We start from the raw sequence: 19282 nt of genomic DNA on the forward strand, positions 1-19282 counted from the left end.
CTTCATTTCATTTATTGACTCTTTCATTTCGTTCCAAACCTCTTTCAGATTCTTTCTTAGTGTCTTCACTTCCTCTTTTATTTCCTGTACATTTGCTTTGAGGCCTTTCATCATATTGAAGATCAGGATTCAGAATTATCCTTCTTGCAGTTCTTGTAGGTCAGTATTTGAGATTTCCATTATTTCTTCACTGTTCCTAGTTCTCATATTTTCAGGATTCTCAGGCTTGTTTTTCTGATATTTTGCCATCTTGTCTTTTGTGGATGTAGGAATTTAGATGTGTCAGCAGGTAAGTAGAGGAGTCTCTGTTCTCCACAGCTAAAGTTGGGCTGGTCTCACTTCTCCTCATTCACCATGATTGGGGGGTCTGTAGTGATCCCAGAGATCCTACTAGTTGGGTCCCTCCGCACACTTTCCACTGATAAGAGCCTGAGTCTGTCTGAGCCTCTGTTATGTCCAACAGCAGATTCGACTCCCACCTCTCCAGGTTGTAACAAAAAGTCTCAGATTCAGGGAGTTTATTGGGGCTGTGAGGACCCTGGGGGTGCTGGGCTGGGTGATTTCCCACGAAACTGCAACTTTACTTATGGTGTTATTTGGAGCCATTCTGGATCTCTGTAGAGTATGATATTTTCAGCCGCCACTACCCGTTCACTGGGTTGAACCTCAAAATCTCAGACCCAGGGAGTTTATTGCAGCTGCTGGAGTCCCTGGGGGTACAGTTATGGAAGTTCTCCTGTGGGGTCCGCAGTTTCATTTATGATTTTGGTGTGCACTGGTCTGGATCTCTGGCGGGCATGGTGAGCTTGGCTGCCGCTGGTTAGATGGTGCCGCTGTGGCGCCATTGGTCACAGGAGGTGCGGGTTTCTTGCCTGGTGTTGAGCTCTGCGCTAGATCTCTAGAGGGCTTGGTGAGCTCAGCTGCTGGAAGTTGTAGCTGGTATTTGTGCAGGAAGAACTGATGACTTACAACCTGTGGATCTGCAGAAGCTGCTCACTTCAGGTCCTTGTTTTCCTTTTGGAGTCCTCTGGAGTCCGGGGTTGTGAGGCAAGATGGCTCTGGTGTGGGTGGCGGTTGGGCTTTTTTTTCTTTTTTTTTTCTGTTCTCTGGTCAGTCTTCTAATTTTCTTATTCTCTGTCCCTTGTATATATCATTTTTATTCCTCTACTGATAGTATTTTCTGGCTTTGTCGAATGCTGTTTTTGAGTTAATGGAGATTGGGTGTCAGTAGGACCTGTAAGTGCTGATTCTCTCGGTCACCATCTTCCCGGAAGTCAAAGCCAGTCGATTTTTGACTAAGGTACCAAAATATGCTCTGGAAAAAATAATAGCCTTTTCAAAAAGTGGTGTTGGCAAAACTGGATTTTCATTTGTAGAAGAATGAAACCAGACCCCTATCTCTCACCCTGCACAGAAGTCAACTCCAGATAGATCAAAGGCCTAGAAATTAAGCCAGAAACTTTGGTATTCTAAAATCATAGGACCAACCCTCGAACATAGAGATACTGGTAGAGATTTTTTCCAATAAGAATTCCTAAGCTCAGGAAATAAAATGGGGTGGGGGCAGAAGGATGGTATCAAGTTAAAAAAAGCTCTTGCACAGCAAAGGAAACAAGAGTCTGAAAAGAACATAGAGAATGGGAGAAAAATCTTTGCCAGCTAATTCTCTGATAGAAGACTGATATCTAGAATACCTGATGAAGGACTGAATTAACAGCACCTTAAAAACAATCCAATTAAAAAATAGCCTATTGAACTGAATAGACACATTTCAAAAGAAACAGATAGCTAACAAATATATGAAAAAATGTTTGACATCATTAACAGTCAGGGAAATGCAAATCAAAACTACTCTGAGATTCCAATTAATTCCAATTACAATGGCCATTGTCAAAAATACAAATATAATAAATGCTGGAGAGGATTTGTGGTAAATTGGAACTCTCATACACTGTTGGTGGGATTGTGAGTTAGTATAACCACTATGCAGAAAATATGGAGGTTCCTCAAAAGACTAGGAATGGAACTACCATATGACCCAGTTCTGCTACTTTTCGGGATCTTCCACAACTAAAGGTAGAGTACTATAGTGATATATGCAAACCCATATTTACTTTTCAGACTTTTTTGCCTTGAATCACCTCCATCAAATTTGTGTTGTAGTTGTTTTTATAGAGTTTGTTTTATTTGCTGAGATCTTGATTTTCTGGTGTTTTGCAAGTGATCCACTCTGGGTATAGCAAAAACTTATTTTCTCTTCTTGGAAGGCTTAGACAGGAAGGTTTGCAGCCAGCGTCAGCTACTTAGGCCCTCTGCAGCTTGAACCCTGTTTCAAAATAAAGAATACAATATAAGGCTGGGGATATAGCTCAGAGGTAAAATGCTCTAGGTTCAATTCCCAGTACTGCAAAACAAAACAAAACAAAAACAAAGACAAAAAATTGTTTTCTAACTTTACAAAAATATGTTTTAAGATTTAAAACAGGTTATAAGTATATAAAATTTGAGATCAACTTTTGTACTCCATTAAGGGTTTTGAATCTGTGGCAGATATGATTCTAATAAGCAGTAACATTTGTAAAATGCGTTACAGTTCATAAAGCATATACATTTTGCGTATTTTATCTTACTTTATTTATTTATTTATTTTTTATTATTATTTTTTTGGTGGTACTGGGGTTTCTGGAAGCCCTTCTACCTCGGGGCTACACTCCCAGACCTATTTTTACATTTTCATTTTGGAAACAGGGTCTCCTAAGCCAGCGCACCGCTGGCTTCGAACCTGCGTGATCCTCCTGTCTCCGCCTCCCAAGCGCGGGGATTACAAGCGTGCGCCACCACGCCCGGCTTTATCTTACTTTATATAATGTATATGGTTAATACTCATAGTTGAGTTGTCAATTCTGATTCGTTGAATCATAGATATTACCTAACAGCAAACTTTACTAATGATTCAAAGAATATAGGTATCACCAAGGGCAAATGGAATTTTTTTTTTGAGGATTCCCAAATTGAGAAACAGACTGCAAAAATGTTTCTTTCTTTTGCATTAGATCATGTATGGCTTTGGTTTAATAGACAAAAACTCATTTGCAGAAAGGAAGTTGTTTGGGTTTTGGAATTCCTATCTTATATTCTTATTATTATATTACCCTGAATTTTCTAGCCTTTAATTCATAACTACAGACTTATTTGCAATAAACTATTTTGTCAGTTGAACTCTACCTTGCTAACTACATATTCTAGATTGGGGGACTCTCTGGTATTTTTCTTCTAGTAAATACTAACATATAGGTTTATAAGGCTACCATCTCACTTGAGATAATGAGCATGTTTACTTAGGAACCTTGGTTGAGGTCTTCCATTATTCTCTAGTAATTGAAGAGTACAGTGTGTGAAAGTGATGGATTTTGTTCTATATGGGAAATTTTAAGTTTGGTAAAGTAATCCTTTAAATTTTTTTATTTCATGATTTGTCAATATTCTCAGTTTTTAGTTCATGTTTGGTTAAATGGCCTTTTAAAATCTTTGGTAGATACTTTTTAATTTTTTATTTTATATTACTAAGTATTCTCAAATATAATAGTCATTCACTAAATCCTAAATAGTTTCTGTGGTTGTTTAATATTAATATTATGTTTCATTATGAGAATCTTTAGGAGTATGTTTAAACTTTTTACCCTTTTATTAGAAATTTGACATAATAGAAAATAAAGTTAAGATTTGAGGAATTTACTAAAACTTTAACCTACTTCAAATTAGTGTAAGTCATACATTTTAATCCATTTTGCCATTAACAAAAAAATCTGTTTTGATTCTCTCATATATTGTTTTATTTAATCATACTTGAAGTTTGGTTTACACTGCAGATTCCTCAAAGATAGTAATAGATTAAAAGTATAAGAAGTTATTTTTAGTTAAAATTATACATGTACTATGCCAAGAGCATAATAAAAAATTATTAACATGGAAGAGCTTTTTTGTGTCTTCAAAATTAAATCTTTAAGAAGATTTGTGAATATATCTAATACTTTTGCTATTTTACTTAGATCTTAAGACAGGATAATAATATAGAAAAAGATAATAAAATATTAATATTTCATATATTCAAGGATACCATTTTCTAGTGAGAGCAAAAGGTTATTTGAAAGGATAAAAGAATAATAGAATTTTGAATGTGCTAGAATCTTAGAACTCCATTAAAATGACTGACTTCCTTTAAAAGGAAGAAATACTTAATGTATAGCTAAAAAATCTACACTGTTTCATTTGCAATTCCGGGTCTTATATGGGAATTGCTCTTGGGCCTAGATGTCATAACTTCTTTTATTATATAGGCTTTTGGTTTTAAGTCATATTGGTAGGGTTATCTCAGTTTTTTTCAATGATTTGTGATATGTACTAATTTTTATTTATTTATTTTTTGCAAATAGGGCATTTTAAAGATGAATGAAAAAGAATTGGAAACAACCCCACAGCAGCGTGGATTTCCTGAATGGATGTCAATGCAGAATAAAAAATATGCTGTAGAAGAAAGAAAGGTACAGGTCATTACTTATGTCAGAGTTTCTGTTGTATGAATAAACCAGGGTATTCTGGTTGTTGAGTGGGTGAATGAGATTACATTTTAATTGATTTTACAAAATGAGAATTCATTACTGCACATTTTCTTTTTTTCCTCTTGGTACTGGGCATTGAACCCAAGGCATTCTAAGCTACAGTCCCAGCCCTATTTTATTTTTTATTTTAAAATAGAGTCTCACTAAGTTGTGGAGGGCCTCATAAAGTTTCTGAGGCTGCCTATGGACCTGTTATTTGTCTCAGCCTCCCAAGTACTGGGATTTTAAGTGTGAGCCATCTACCACACCTGGCTACATTTTCTGTTTTTAATATCATGTTTGCCTGGTTGGCTTTAGTTGTTTGTACCCATTCAGATAATAATTTAAATGACTTTAACAATGATGAATATTTTGCTTGAGACAGTTTAAGTTCTTGTAAATTTAAGATCTGGTAACCAGTCTTTAGCTTTTTTTTTTAATTGCCTGGTACAAGGGAATAGAACCTAGGGGCATTCTACTGCCAAGCTATACCTCCTGCCCTTTTAAATCTTTTATTTTGAAACAGAGAATCTCATAATTTGCTGAGGCTGCTCTTGAACCTGTGATCCTCTTGTCTCTGGTTCCCAAATTCTGGGATTAAAGGTGTGTACCACCATGTCTGGTTCAGTCCTCAGCATTTTATTTTATTTTTGGTGGTACTGGGGTTCCTGGAAGTCCTTCTACCTCCGGGCTGCACTCCCAGACCTATTTTTACATTTTTGGAAACAGGGTCTCCTAAGCCAGCGCGTGGCTGGCTTCGAACCTGCGTGATCCTCCTGTCTCTGCCTCCCAAGCGCGGGGATTGCAAGCGTGCACCACCACGCCCGGCTAGTCCTCAGCATTTTAAACCCACATTATTACACCTAGAATAATAATATAATTGTCAGAAAAAACTGGGTAAAATAATTGCTTTTATGAAAATAGGATTTGAAATTAATTAATTAATTAATTTATTTGTGGTACTGGGGTTCCTGGAAACCCTTCTATCTTTCTATCTCTGGGCTACACTCCCAGACCTATTTTTATACTTTTCTTATTTGAAAACAGGGTCTCTTAAGTTAGCATAGCTGGGTTCGAACCTGCACGATCCTTCTGTCTCCACCTCCCAAGCGGGGGGATTACAAGCATGTGCCACCATGCCCGGCTAGAATTTGAAATTTAAAGTAAATTTATTAGAAGCCGGGCGTGATGGTGCATGCTTGAAATCCCAGCATTTGGGAGGCTGAGACTGGAGGATCGCGGTTCGTGGACAGCCTCAGCTACTAATTAGTGAGGCCCTCTGCAAATTAGTGAGACCCTGTTTCAAAATAAAGAATAAAAAAATAGGGCAGAGGTGTAGCTCGGAGGTCGAATGCTGCTGGGTTTCACCCCCAGACATGCAAAAAAAAAAAAAAAGTAGACTTATTAGGAAAAACAATTTTACAGTCAGTTGGCTTTTTCTTTGTTAAATTAACCTCATTATTCTCTAAAGCATTAACTTATGAAAAATAGAAACATGCATTGAATCTTCAGTGAACTTTATTATTTCAGTTAACAGTTATCTAATAAGAAGTTTACTTGTTTCTCCTTTTAATTTTATTTAATCCAAGGCTTGTATTCAGAAGAGTGTTCTTGAAAATGACCTCCCCTTCTTGGAATTTACTGGATCTATTATATATAGCTATGAAGCTAGTGATTGCTCTTTCCTATCAGAAAATATTTGGTAAGAGATTTGAATTTCCTTATTTCATTGAATTTTAACCCTTAGAAGATAATAACTAATATCTTAGGTCAGAGTTTCTGTTGTATGAATGAACCAGGATATTCTGGTCGTTGAATGGGTGAATGGGATTACATTTTAATTGGGTTTACAAAATGAGAATTTATACTTCACATTTAAAAACTTGATAATAGTTTTGTAAGAATACCGATTTTTATAGTTGAAATGTGTTGCAAAGATAATTATTTCTTCATATAGCATATCATTGAGTTCTGTTTTAATTTTAAAAATAACTGAATTAAATTTGTAATTTGTTTATTCATAAGCTCTTTTATTTGGATAATTTTTTACTTTTAAAATTTCAAACATTATAGCTGGGCATGGCGGAGCACGCTTGTAATCCCTATGCTTGGGAGGCGGAGACAGGAGGGATCACGCAGGTTCGAAGCCAGCCTTGTTGGCTTAAGAGACCCTCTTTCCAAATAAAAAATGTAAAATAGGTCTGGCAGTGTAGCCTGGAGGTAGAAGGGTTCCATCCCCAGTACCCAAAAAAAAAAAAAAAAAAAAAAAAAATCCAAACATCATATATAGAGCTATTGAAGACACTGATTTTAGTTTACCACTTTAGGGGAAAAATGCAAGAATTATTTACCCTCTAAGTGCACCTTATTAATAATGTTATCTTACTAAAAATACCAACACAGTAATATTGAATATAATAGCTAAGAATGGCTTTGTTTTATTTAGTGAAAGTTCTACCAAATATTACTTAAAAAAAATGTTAATACTTTTAATAGTTGCCCTGTGCCTTAAGTCCATTTTCTATTGCCATAACAGAATTACTACAGACTAGGTAAATTATAAAGAAAATATTTATTTCTCACAAGTTTTGGAGGCAGGGATGCACAAGACCATGTCACTGACATCTGAAGAAGGCCTTTGTGCTTTGTCATGATGTAGAACTTAAATCTACGCTCTGTATACCCAACCCATTCCCGTGGCAATAACATTAATCCACTCAGGAGGGCACAGCCTTATGATCTCATCACCTCTCTAAATTGTTGTATTTTGGTTTAAATTTGGACATAAAATTTTGGTGAGGATATTCAAACCATAGCGCCTTGTTAAATTAGAACTCTGCAATAAGGCAATCTGAGGCTCTTGAAACATTTTATAAGCAGAAGTAGTAAGAAGTTAATTAAGCTCTTCTTTGAAGTTGCAAAACCTATTTTTTCCCCTTAAACTATTATACATTGATTTAATAAAAGCAGAAGTAAAGTATACTTTAATATATTTATATTTAATATAATTTAATATATTTATATTATACTTTAATATACTTATTGATGTTCTCTGGTGGTAGATAAAGTCTTGGAATATTCACGTGTCTTCCCTTCCACTCCACGGATCTGGGTGATTTTGGGTCTCAATATATTGAATTAAATTAGATTCACAGAGAAGGTAAAAAATGTCTTATGATTATATAACTTCATCAACTTACCTTTGGCTTTGCTATAGTATGTCATATCTGAAGTCAATAAACATAAGTGATCTGAAGAATTTTAATTTTGGTGACTAGTATATATTTGAAGGCAGCAGAGTTTTTGTTTGGTATCCCCCTCTACTCTAGCCACTTTTAAGATTTATATTGTTATAGGTTTTATTTGTTTATTTATTTTGGTGGTACTGGGGATGGAACCCTTGTACCTCTGGGCTACACTCCCAGACCTATTTTTATATTTTTTATTTGGAAACAGGGTCTCTTCAGCCAGCGAGGCTCACTTCAAACCTGTGTGATCCTCCTGTCTCTGCCTCCCAAGCACGGGGATTACAAGCGTGCGCTACCATGCCCAGCTTATTAAAGGTTTTATAACACCCTTGTGTAGTGTAGCTTGTGTTTATTCTGTTTGGATTCATTGAGTTTTCTTATTTGTTGTTTTATAATTTTCATCAAATTTGAAAATTTTCTATAAATATTTTTTCTCTCATTCTGTTACTTAAGTTAACTGCTTTGTACTGTTTTCTCTGTCTTTTTTCCTTTTTATTTTTTCTTGTGCTCCAGTTTGAATAGTTTCTTTGTCTTCACGTTCATTAGTAATTTTTCCTTCTGTAGTATATGTTCTGCTCTTTATTTTCTATACAGTTTTTATTTTTGATTTTTTTTATATCTAGAAGTTCCATTTAGAAATGTACTTGTCATTTTGGCTCTCTTTCGTTTATGTTCTTTGAAAAAATTTTGAACATATTTGGCACACTTATGATAATTTAATGTATTATGTTTATTTCATTAATCTACTTTTTTATTGAGTGATTTTTCTCTTGGTTATGGCTCATATTTTCCTGTTTCTTTGCATGATTTTTAATTTTTTGCATGTGATTTTTACCTTGTTGGATATTTCATTTTGTTTTTGTTCAAAGAAAGGAATTTTGTTAGATAGTTAAGTTCTTGAATATCAACTTTATATTTTGAAGGTTGTTTTAAGCTTTATTAAGGCAGCTCTGCAGGTGTCTTTACTTCTTAAGGATAATTTTGCCTTATAATAAGGTGTGGCCCTTCTGGCATCTTTGCTGATTGCCCCAGGTGACCAACTAGAATTGTGTGACTTTTTAGAAACTTATGTCCTCTTACCTCTATGTAATCAGTAGAAATTGTCCAGTCGGGATAGCTTATAATTCCTTGGTCATTTTTAGCCCAAACTCATTGATATTTTCAAGTCTGTGCATGTATGTATGTATGTATGTATGTATGTATGTATATGTAATATATATATATATTCTACAAAGACTTAAGTAGACCCAGGAAGATTTCTGGAACACTTTTTCTGCCTACTGTCCTCCTCTCCAGAAGTCTGCCCCACAAGTTCCAACTACCTCAGCTTTTCTGACTCTGAACTCTGGCTCCCCAACTCAGAGCATTTGTTGCGATTCTTCTACTTGTGTTGTCTGTAATTCTGTCATGAGCAAGTTATCCTATTCACTTGGACTGGATGTGTTTATATCTTTTTACAATGTCAGAATTCATTGAATAGCAGTAAATTCACATGCTACATCACTTTATCAGCTATAATTTGCTGAAAATACTCATGCTTCACTTGGTATGGGGACCAGGGCAGCCCTAAGTTTTTTTTAATTCCATTCCAATATTAATTACTAACGTCTATAACCTTAATTACTAACGTCTATAACACCTAAGTCACACATCATACTTCACCTAATGATATAAATAGATTACATAAAAACTAAGAAACAGGCAGTTATAAGGTGGTTAAAAGGTAGCCAAAGAGTTTCAAGGAGGCTGTGCTGAGAGTAAAGAGCAGATAAGAATGCAGAGTTGTTGAAGGAAGTCAGATAAAGATTTAACAAACCAGTTCTGCAGAGTTGAAGTTTATGGTGGCAGGCAGTTTCATAGTGTCAGTTTAAAGAGAGCCTTCTGTCATCACAGGCAGGAGAAACTGCACTAAATTGAAGCCCGTTGCTGTGGTGATTTTCCTAGGCAAGGCTTGTGATGGGTGGTTGGGTGATGGGGTCAGTGTGCGTCTGTGGTACTCTTGGGGCACTCCTTCTTTTATAAGTCTTAGCTAAGTGGTTTTTATGTCTTTATGATGAGATTGATAAGCTTCTGTATCTGGTATTTCTGATATCACTTGTTAAGCCCAAGAATCCTGGTACTCCTGATGTAATTTATTTTATTTTTTTATATTTTTTATTTTTTTGGTGGTACTGGAAGCCCTTCTACCTCCAAGATACACTGCTAGACCTATTTTATGCATTTTTATTTTTGGAAACAGGGTCTCTTGAGCCAGTGCGGCGGGTTTCGAACCTGCGTGATCTTTCTGTCTCCGCCTCCTAAGTTGCGGGTATTACAAGCGTGCGCCACCACGCCCGGCTCCTGATGTAGTTTTATAAGTTAACATGAATAAGTTATCAGTCTTTGCCTTATGATTGTGCTGGGCAGTTCAAACAAGGTGTAGGGTCTTTCTCTTTTGACACTTGTATTCAAAATGAAGTTAATCAGGTTTGGTACAGCTTAAAGACTACTGCTGTATACATTGTGGAGTAATTGAGAGCAGAGTACAGCCTGCTCTATACAGATTTATTCCAGGCAGAACTTTGGGATAACTTAGGCTCTTCCTTTGTTTCTCTCCCTCAGAGGTCATCGTCCTTCATTGCCTGTTGTTGAGTGTCTGAAGACTGATTCATATATTTTGTAGTTTTCTTTGTCTTTGGTGGAAGAGTTCTTATTATTCCATCCAGGCCTGAAGCAGAAGTTGAGTTTATTTTTTATTTATTTTTTATTGATGCATTGTAGGATACATCTTAATGGAGTACAAGATGGTAGAAGCATTCATGCACACATCATTCATTTAGCCCTTACCCAATTCCCACCCCATTCTCTCTCCCCTTCCTTCTGCTCATGTTTGGCTAAGTGATTGATATGTTTATGAATGTGCTTCATGTATATTAGGGAATTTCCCTCTTCCAGGTCACCTTATTTGCTCATCTATGGTTTCTCCTTCCTTGTCTAGAGTTCCTCCTATGACCCTTTTTCTTCCTAGCTTCTGCATATTAGGGAGAGTATCCAATTTTTTTACTTTCATGACTGGCTAATCTCACTTAGCATAATGTTCTACAGTTCCATCCATTTCCCTACAAAGAGTGATGTTGCTAGATCATATGGTAGGTTCATTTCCATTCTTCTGAGGATCTTCTCTACTGTTTTACAAAGTGCTTGCACTAATTTGTGATCTGACCAACAGTATATTAGAGTTCTCACTTCTTCACATCCTCGCCAGCATTTATTGTTGTTTTTGTTTTGAATGATTACCATTCTAGTTAGAGTTAGGTGAAATCTCTGGGTAGTTTTGATTTGCATATCTCTGATTGCTAATGATGTTGAACTTTTTTAGAATTCCACTCAATCTTTAATCAAGTAGGGACAAATTCCCACTACAGTTTGAAGGGCAAAGGGAACAAATAAAAAAGAGAAAATTTATATTTGCCCCTCACCCACAGATTTTCCAAACCTGTTATAGCTTGACTAAAATGTTCAGAATGTATGATTTTAAAGGTAGGTCTCTTTATACAAAGAAACTGCTGGCATTCTTAACCAGTGAAGAACTATGGCAGAAAGGCCCATTCTTCTGAGTCTCAAACATGTTCCAAGAAAGCATGTTCTGATTATAGCAATTGACCAGTCAATCCAGAGTTCCACTTACAAAACCCTTGCCCTTTTGGCTTTTTGTTTCCATTTCCTTCCCTGAGAAAAGGGTAATGTGTGGTCCAAGCTGGACAGCTCAAAGGTTTAAGTCTTTCCACTAAATATGTGGTTCCCTTCCTCCTGCTACATTGAATTGGCACTTGATGAGCAGTGCGTGACCGATCCTCATCAGTCATTCACAAGAGCTGACTGCATTTTGCAGTGGATTTTGTGGGGAGAGGGGCGGTAGAGAGCCAGTTTTGTCAACAGGTACTGATTGTCTGCAGTTGCCATTATCCTAACTCAAACTTTGTTTTCTTTGATAATGGTAACGTGTCTTATTGTCCTCTTCATCATCATCTTCATCATCATCAGAATAATCTACTAGACCCACAAGCCCTCCCTTTGTGATAATAGCTGTGGTCTGAGATATATTCTTAGTTGCGGATCCAGGAGAGCCTGGGGATCCAGGTGATCCTGGAGAACCAGGCATATTGGTTGCAGAGGACTGGCTGGTGAGGTTAGTCTTTGTTCTACTGGACAGAGAAAGCTTAAAACTTGGGCTTTGCCATCCAGAAAGATTTGTTTTCAGAAGCACCTCCTTTTCCTCGCTTTTAATTTCTTCCTTTCCATGAATTTATTAATTGGATCCTTAATATCATCATCACTTTTCATTTTGTCTGATGGAGACATAACAGCTTCTCCATCTTCTATGTCATTCTCATCAGTGTTGAACCACATTTCTTCCTCATCCTCTAAAGTTCTAGCATATCTTTGATATCTATGAGTCCTCAAAATGGAGCACACACTGTCATTTGGGGTTGTCTTGTCTTTCTCTTTGTTGTTCAAATCTGAGTTTTAATCCTTTAAATGTCTGTACATAATCTACATCTTCCAGTGCTTTCCAATAATTTTCAATAATATGAGCAGTTAATGATTTTATATCTTCCATTCTAATAAATTCAAACATTTCTATTATGGCAGAGTTCATCAGATTGTAGTGAGATCCATTGTTGAGAAATGCTTGACTACAGGTTCAAACAGAAAACTTTTCATCTTTTACTCCAATAATCTTTCTCTTAAAATGAATGGCACCTAATGTCAAGGAAGCATGCTTTGAGGCCATAAGTACTAGCACTCTGCGGAGGATATCCTTGTTGATGATATAGTTCTTTTTTTTTAAATTTTTATTTGGAAACAGCGTCTCTTAAGCCAGCCGGTGGCTTGCTTTGAACCTGCGCAATCCTCCTTTCTCTGCCTCCCAAGCGCGGGGATTAGAAGCGTGTGCCACCATGCCTGGCGATGATATAGTTCTTTATGTGGTAGGTATGATGTTCCATACAAAATGTTAACAATTCTAATACAAGTGCTAGTAACTGTGCAGTTTGAAAATCATCTTTGCTAAGCTTGTCTTCTGTTGTATTGGCTAGTAAGGGAGCAGTGAGAATAGGCATACAGTACTTGTAGAAAAACCCCAGAAATTCAGTCTTTTCTGTATTGTTGGCAGTGGCTAGCATGTTCTCTGGGTCAACTAAAGTTCGAAGCAGGCCCATAAGTTGGACTGTCCCTCCAAGTTCAGGATCTGTATCACAAATCATATGTTCTATATTGAGGTTGATGAGCAAAATATCATCATCATTCTGTTATACCTCCTTCATAACAAACTCTCATGCCATGGATGGATTAGCAGCGCTTTGTACCTGTGTATCATCCATATGGAGGATGACTTCTAAAGCTGGTAAAGTGGCCATGTTTGACAAAGTCTTGAAAAAAAATCTGTTTTGAGGTTGTGACGTTTGAGAAAACGCACAAAATTCTTTTAAAAAAATTAACCAATTCCTGGCTTTTTTCCTCTTCTGTTGCTTTGTCTGTTAGTCATGCAAACAAATCTGTCAGAAATTTTTCATCTTCCTGTACCATAGCAACAATTTATACGTTATTGAAAAAGATAAGAGTGAAGCATTGATAACATATTTCTTCAAAGACTGAAGGGGTAGGGAGAACCATAGCTTGTATATACTGAACTCTGTATGTCTGATGAATTTTTTGTTTCAGCTCAGGATCTGATATGGGAATCACTTCTTTAAACTTGGCTGTTTTTGTTAGAAATTCCCTGTGTTTATGTGGTTTTGGTAAAGCAGGATCATATTCTAAAATCCAGTGATGTCCATTATACATTCCTCAGAGAACATAACCTCAAAAAGAGCAGTTCGATTTAAGAGGAAGATGCCTTTGATAATTTCATACAAGTGGTACAGTCCTTCATTGTTTTCCAAATCCTCACATACATGAAAAAGTTCTAAGAGTTTTTTAATATAACCCTCATTTTCCTGTGCTAGTGCAAGTTTCTTACGACAGAGAGGGGAAGGTAAAGATGATGCCACAAGTTCTGCAATTTCCTCGAGGCGGCTTAATTCACGTGATGGCACTTCTACACGGGTCATGACATGTCATCAAATCGCTCCTCTTCAGATTCATCCAAAAGGTCCTGAGTGATGTCCACTGACGGGTTCTTTCCTTGAACCTGACATATTTTCTCCCAAATGTCATCACATCCAGCCTTTTCTTGAAAGCTAAGGGCCAAGTCATAATTTTCTGCTTTAGACCACACAATCAAGGTGTCCTGTTGTTTCTGGTATGTAGTGTTAGGATTTATTTTGGACTCTAAAAGTAGAGAACCGTCCTTCTCGCCCTGAGGAGCAGGGACATGCCCTTCAGGTGCTCCACATAGTCCAATGACACATGCCAGGTGCCCTGGTCGTCCCACTGCCGTCCTCCTTGAGCGTGTACACCTTGACCCGCCGCCGGGTGTTGGTCATCTTGCGGGCCGGGCGGGAGGCGCCGGGGAACAGGGCCCCGGAGAGGCGGGCGCCGCGGGCGGGACGCCAGGCCTCAGTGTCCTTGCTGGCCGCCGCCCGCATGGCCGGGGCTCCGGTGGAGCCTGGTCGTCCTCTTGCTGCCCTGCCCGCACCGTTGTCCCGCTGCTGCTGAGAGCCGGGGCAGCACTGCCGCCGCCAACAGCCGGCTCTGCTCTCTGCCCGGCTCCTTCCTCCGCCGAGCCGCCGCCTCAGGCAGACGTTTTCCTTCCTATGCCTGGCCCTGCCACCGCGGCCAGGGCTCCGCGCCTCTGCTTCAGCGCTGAGCCAAGTACTCCCCTAGGCCGGCGCCGAGCGCCTCGAGCGCCCGGCCGGTGGGATGTTGAACTTTTATTTATACATTTATTGACCATTTGAATTTCTTCTTTTGTGAAGTGACTATTTGGTTCACTTGCCCGTTTTTTGTAATTGTGATGTTTGTTTTCTTAGCACTGAGTTTCTTGAATTCTATGTGTATTCTAGATATTAGTCCTCTATTGGAGGAATAGTTGACAAAAACTTCCTCCCATTCTCTCAGCTCTCTGTTGAGGTTCTTATTTCCTTTACTGTACAGAAGCTCTTCAGTTGAATACAATTCCACATATTCATCCTTTAAATTTCTTGTGCTGTAATTGAGTGGAATATTCTGTATGTGTTAATAGATCCATTTGTTTTATGATGTTATTAGGTCTGAGGCATTTTTACTGACATTCTAAAAGATCGGTGTAGCAGTGTGAGGAAAGTGTTGAAGTATTGGGATCTGTGTGTGACTTAATGTCACAAAGAGGGTTTTTTTTTTTTTATGAAAGTGGCTGCACCTGTATTTGGGGCATAAATGTTGACTATCTTTACTTCTTTTTGCTGGATTGTTTCTTTTACCAGTAAAAAAAAAAAATGACCTACTTTTTCTCTTCTGATAAACTTGGGCTTGAAGTTTGTCTGATATTATTAATGAATTGGGACTCATCAATAATGAGAAGTCTCAAATGTGTATGTTCTTCTTAGCTCTTGACATTGTGAAACTCTTTAATTTTTACCATTTGGAAAGATGTGTAATTATGTAGAGAGAATTGGTATCTTCACATATTTATTTGGATATATTGGTCATTTGGATTTGCTTTTGGGAATTGCTTGTTTCTGTTTTTCTCCATTTTTTGGATGGATTATTAGTCTTACTTTTTTTTTTTGCAAAACCTTAAATTTTTTTCTGACTATTCATTATTAGTTGTAGATATCACAGATGTTTGTAGTCTGCCCGTCAGTGGTTTGTCTTTTAATTTTTAAGTTATGTATTTAATTATGCAAGTATTTAAAATTTTAACGTACTTAGGTATGGTGGCACATGCTTGTAATCCAAGTACTTGGGTGGCCGAGACAGGAGGATTGCAGGTTCGTGGCCAGCCTCAGCTACTTAGTGAGGCTGCCTGCAACTAGTGATACCCTATTTCAAAATAAAGGGTAAAAAATAGGGCTGGGAATGTAGCTTGGAAGTAGAATGCCCTTGGATTCCATCCCCAGTGCCACAAGAAAAAAATTAATGTACTTAAAATTTCTCCCTTCAGGATGAATTTATCTGATGGAGATGTGATAGGATTTGACATGGAATGGCCACCAATGTACAATAAAGGGAAACTAAGCAGAGTTGCACTAATTCAGTTGTGTGTGTCTGAGAGCAAGTGTTACTTGTTTCACATTTCTCCTATGTCAGGTTGGTCATCACTTTTCTTTGTTTATTTTTGTATGGCTGATAGTTGTAATATATTAACTGTAAAATTAAGCCTTTTTTGTTTTTGTTTTTGGTGGTACTGGGGGCGGAACCCAGAGGCTTCCTACCTCCAGGATATACTCCCAGACCTATTTTATATTTTATTTGGAAACAGGGTCTCACTAAGTTGCTGAGAGCCTCACTAAATAGCTGAGGCTGGCTTTGAACCTGTGTGATCTTCCTGTCTCAGCCTCCCAAGCACGGGGATTACAAGCATGCGCCACCACGCTCAGCTAAGCCATTTCTTTAGTTGGTACCTCTATGATAATTTTACATTAGTTTAAGTATCAAATTCCATCTGATTTACTTATAGTCTTTTTTTTTTTGTAGTAATGGGGATTGAACCCCTTCTCTATTTTATTTTAAAACAGGGTCTTGCTAGGTTATTGATAGTCTTGCTATAGTGCTGAGGCTGTCCTTTAACCTCTGATCCTTTAGTCTCAGCCTTCCAAGTACTGGGATTACAGGTGTGAGCCACCATGCTGAGCTCTTTGTTTTATTTAATTTCCATAACATCCTGTGAGGCATTGATATTTTTTCTTTTTTTAGAGAAAAAAATAACTGAAGGTTAGAGGGTCTAACTGTCCAAGAATGTGCTACTGATACAAGAAAAGGTGGCATTTAATTTTATTTTTTTGTCATTTATTAATCAGGAGTTTTTGCTTTAGCTAGAAATACTGAAAATAAATATATTTGTGAATTCACAATGCACAAATTAAAAAAAACATGCTATGTATATGAAGTGGAGAGTAAATCTATCATACTTAATTGAAATTACAGAAATAACAATAAAATGTTACAGTTTTTCCCCAGGGATTAAAAATGTTGCTTGAAAATACAACAATTAAAAAGGCAGGTGTAGGAATTGAAGGAGATCAGTGGAAACTTCTACGTGACTTTGATGTCAAATTGAAGAATTTTGTGGAGTTGACAGATATTGCCAATGAAAAGGTAAAAGTAATACCTATTATTTTAAGAAATGAAAAAAATTTGTGTTTTTTGCAGAAAGTGCCTTCTATTCAAATATTACATTTAAAAATAATTTAAGCAATGTAATGTTTTTATATTAATATAATAGTTTCATGTGAATGTTCAATAATGAAAACCTTCAGTTCTAATCCATTGTCTTAGCATACAGTTAGTTTCTTTAAGTAAGCATTTTCTTTCCCTCACCTTAATTCTTGGTAGTGTTTCACTATATTTTATATGTTTGCATATTTATTTTTTAAAGTTTATTATTAGTGCATTATAGTCATACTTCTTAATGGAGTACAAGATCGTAGAGACATACATATACACATCATTTAGCCCTTGCCCAGTTACCATCCCATTTCCTCCCTTTTTTTTCCTTCTCTGTTTGGCTTACTGATGGACGTTTGTGAATGTACATCATGTACATTAGAGAATTTCCCTCTTTCACCCTCCTATCCCCCTCATTTAGGTCCCCTTTTTGCTCATCTGTGGTTTCTCCTTCCTCATCTACAGTTTCTCCTATAACCATTTTTCTCCCTAGCTTTTCTGCATATTAAGAGAGCATCTGATTTTTTACATTTTGTGACTGACTAATCTCATTTAGCATAATTTTCTCCATTTTTATCCATTTCCTCACAAAAGAAGAACTTTGTTCTTTATGGCTGAGTAAAATTGCAGTGCACACATATCCCATAGTTTTGTAATCCATTCATCTGTTGGTGGCTATCTTGGCTGGTTTCATAGTTGGCAATTGTAAATTGTGTGGCTATGAAAATAGACACGCATGCATTAGTCTGGTAGTTTGATTTTCATTCTTTTGGATAGATACCCAGAAGTGGTATTGCTGGATCATATGGTAGGTTCATTTCCATTTTTCTGTGGATCTTCCATACTGTTTTTCAAAGTGGTTGCAGTAATTTGCAATCCGAGCATGTTTATGTGGTTATTCTGGGTCTTACATTTGATTTCTAGTTTCATTCCATTGTGATCTGAAAAGATGCAGGGGATTATGTCACATTTTTTGAATTTGCTAGTGCTCACTTTGTGGCCTCTTCGCAAATTTAAGTGTTGTGTTTTAATTTTATTTTTTGAATGTATTTGTACCAATATCCTGTTGTTGTTCTTGTCAAAGGGAAAGGGTAATGTGGCTCTTGTCATAGAATGCTCTCAGTGGAGGTTTTACCTCTAATTCGTCCTTTTATATTTCAACTATTTTATTAATGAAGTCGTTAAATTATGTTCTCATATTTAGCTAGGTATTCATTTGGCTAGGAAGTAGAAAGCATGCTAACTAACCTATTCAGCTTTTTTCCATGAATAATACTTTTAAAAGTTCAAGAATTCTAATACATACATTGGGGAAGTTCCATTGTTAAGTTTTTATATTATAGATTATTAATTAGGTTTTTAGTGATAGGAAATTTATCATGGGCTATCTCTGGGTTGTGTTTTGTTATAAGACTTTCAGTTTTATTCATTTTATTTTCAGTTTTATTAGGTGGTATTTACGAGTATCTGATAATAGTAGTAATTTTGCTGTATTTCCTTTTCATTAATTTCAGCTGAAATGTACAGAAATCTGGAGCCTCAATGGTCTAGTTAAACACCTGTTGGGTAAACAGCTTCTGAAAGACAAGTCTATTCGATGTAGCAACTGGAGTAATTTTCCTCTCACTGAGGAACAGAAACTCTATGCAGCCACTGATGCTTATGTATGTACTTAAAGGTTGTTAGGTTTTTATGTATTTTTTAACCTTACTATAAATTATTTTAGAAAATACTTATTGTGGTAGTAACATTAACTCAATTAGGATATTTAATATCAGTTTTACATTAAAATACTTTAATCATTGAAATTGTTAATTCCAGTATTAATTAGTAAGTACCAATCAACAGGTTATCCACTGCCAGTTATTTTCATCACCATGAAGCCAAAATAATGCCTAGTTTGTGTGTAAAAGAAATGTGAACTTGTTGAAAACATGAAAGGCTGATAAGGTTTGGCTCAGTAAGCACAAGTGGTATTTTGATATATTTGATAAATAATTCAGAACAAGAATAATTGCTATACAGCTTCTATATTGAAACTGGCCTTATTCTTATATTTATGTTAAAACTGTGGTGAAAATTTAGAATTTGCTCGGTGCTTCTGTTAGACATATTTTCATACTTAAAAGCTTATACATAGGGAATCTG

General features: G+C 36.6%; 1 protein-coding gene and 1 pseudogene across 2 annotated transcripts in view; one reads left to right on the top strand and one right to left on the bottom strand.

The window, feature by feature from the left end:
- Positions 1-4445: 4445 nt before the first annotated feature.
- Positions 4446-19282, top strand: part of WRN (WRN RecQ like helicase) — a gene marked incomplete at both ends in the record, with an annotated part of 136466 nt that continues 121629 nt past the window's right edge. Inside the window, 5 exons of the mRNA XM_080710251.1 lie at positions 4446-4541; positions 6188-6300; positions 15912-16057; positions 16917-17065; positions 18649-18798. Of these exons, the coding sequence (XP_080566377.1) occupies positions 4446-4541; positions 6188-6300; positions 15912-16057; positions 16917-17065; positions 18649-18798 (654 nt within the window). The remainder of the gene's footprint in view (positions 4542-6187; positions 6301-15911; positions 16058-16916; positions 17066-18648; positions 18799-19282) is intronic.
- On the bottom strand, positions 11788-14313 carry LOC308273645 (serine/threonine-protein phosphatase 4 regulatory subunit 3A-like; annotated as a pseudogene). Its single transcript has 2 exons — positions 12808-14313; positions 11788-12665 (listed from the first exon to the last, which is right to left on the bottom strand). The product of its transcript is annotated as a serine/threonine-protein phosphatase 4 regulatory subunit 3A-like (transcript).

Source organism: Muscardinus avellanarius, assembly GCF_963383645.1.
Source record: "Muscardinus avellanarius genome assembly, chromosome: 14".
Taxonomy (NCBI): domain Eukaryota; kingdom Metazoa; phylum Chordata; class Mammalia; order Rodentia; family Gliridae; genus Muscardinus; species Muscardinus avellanarius.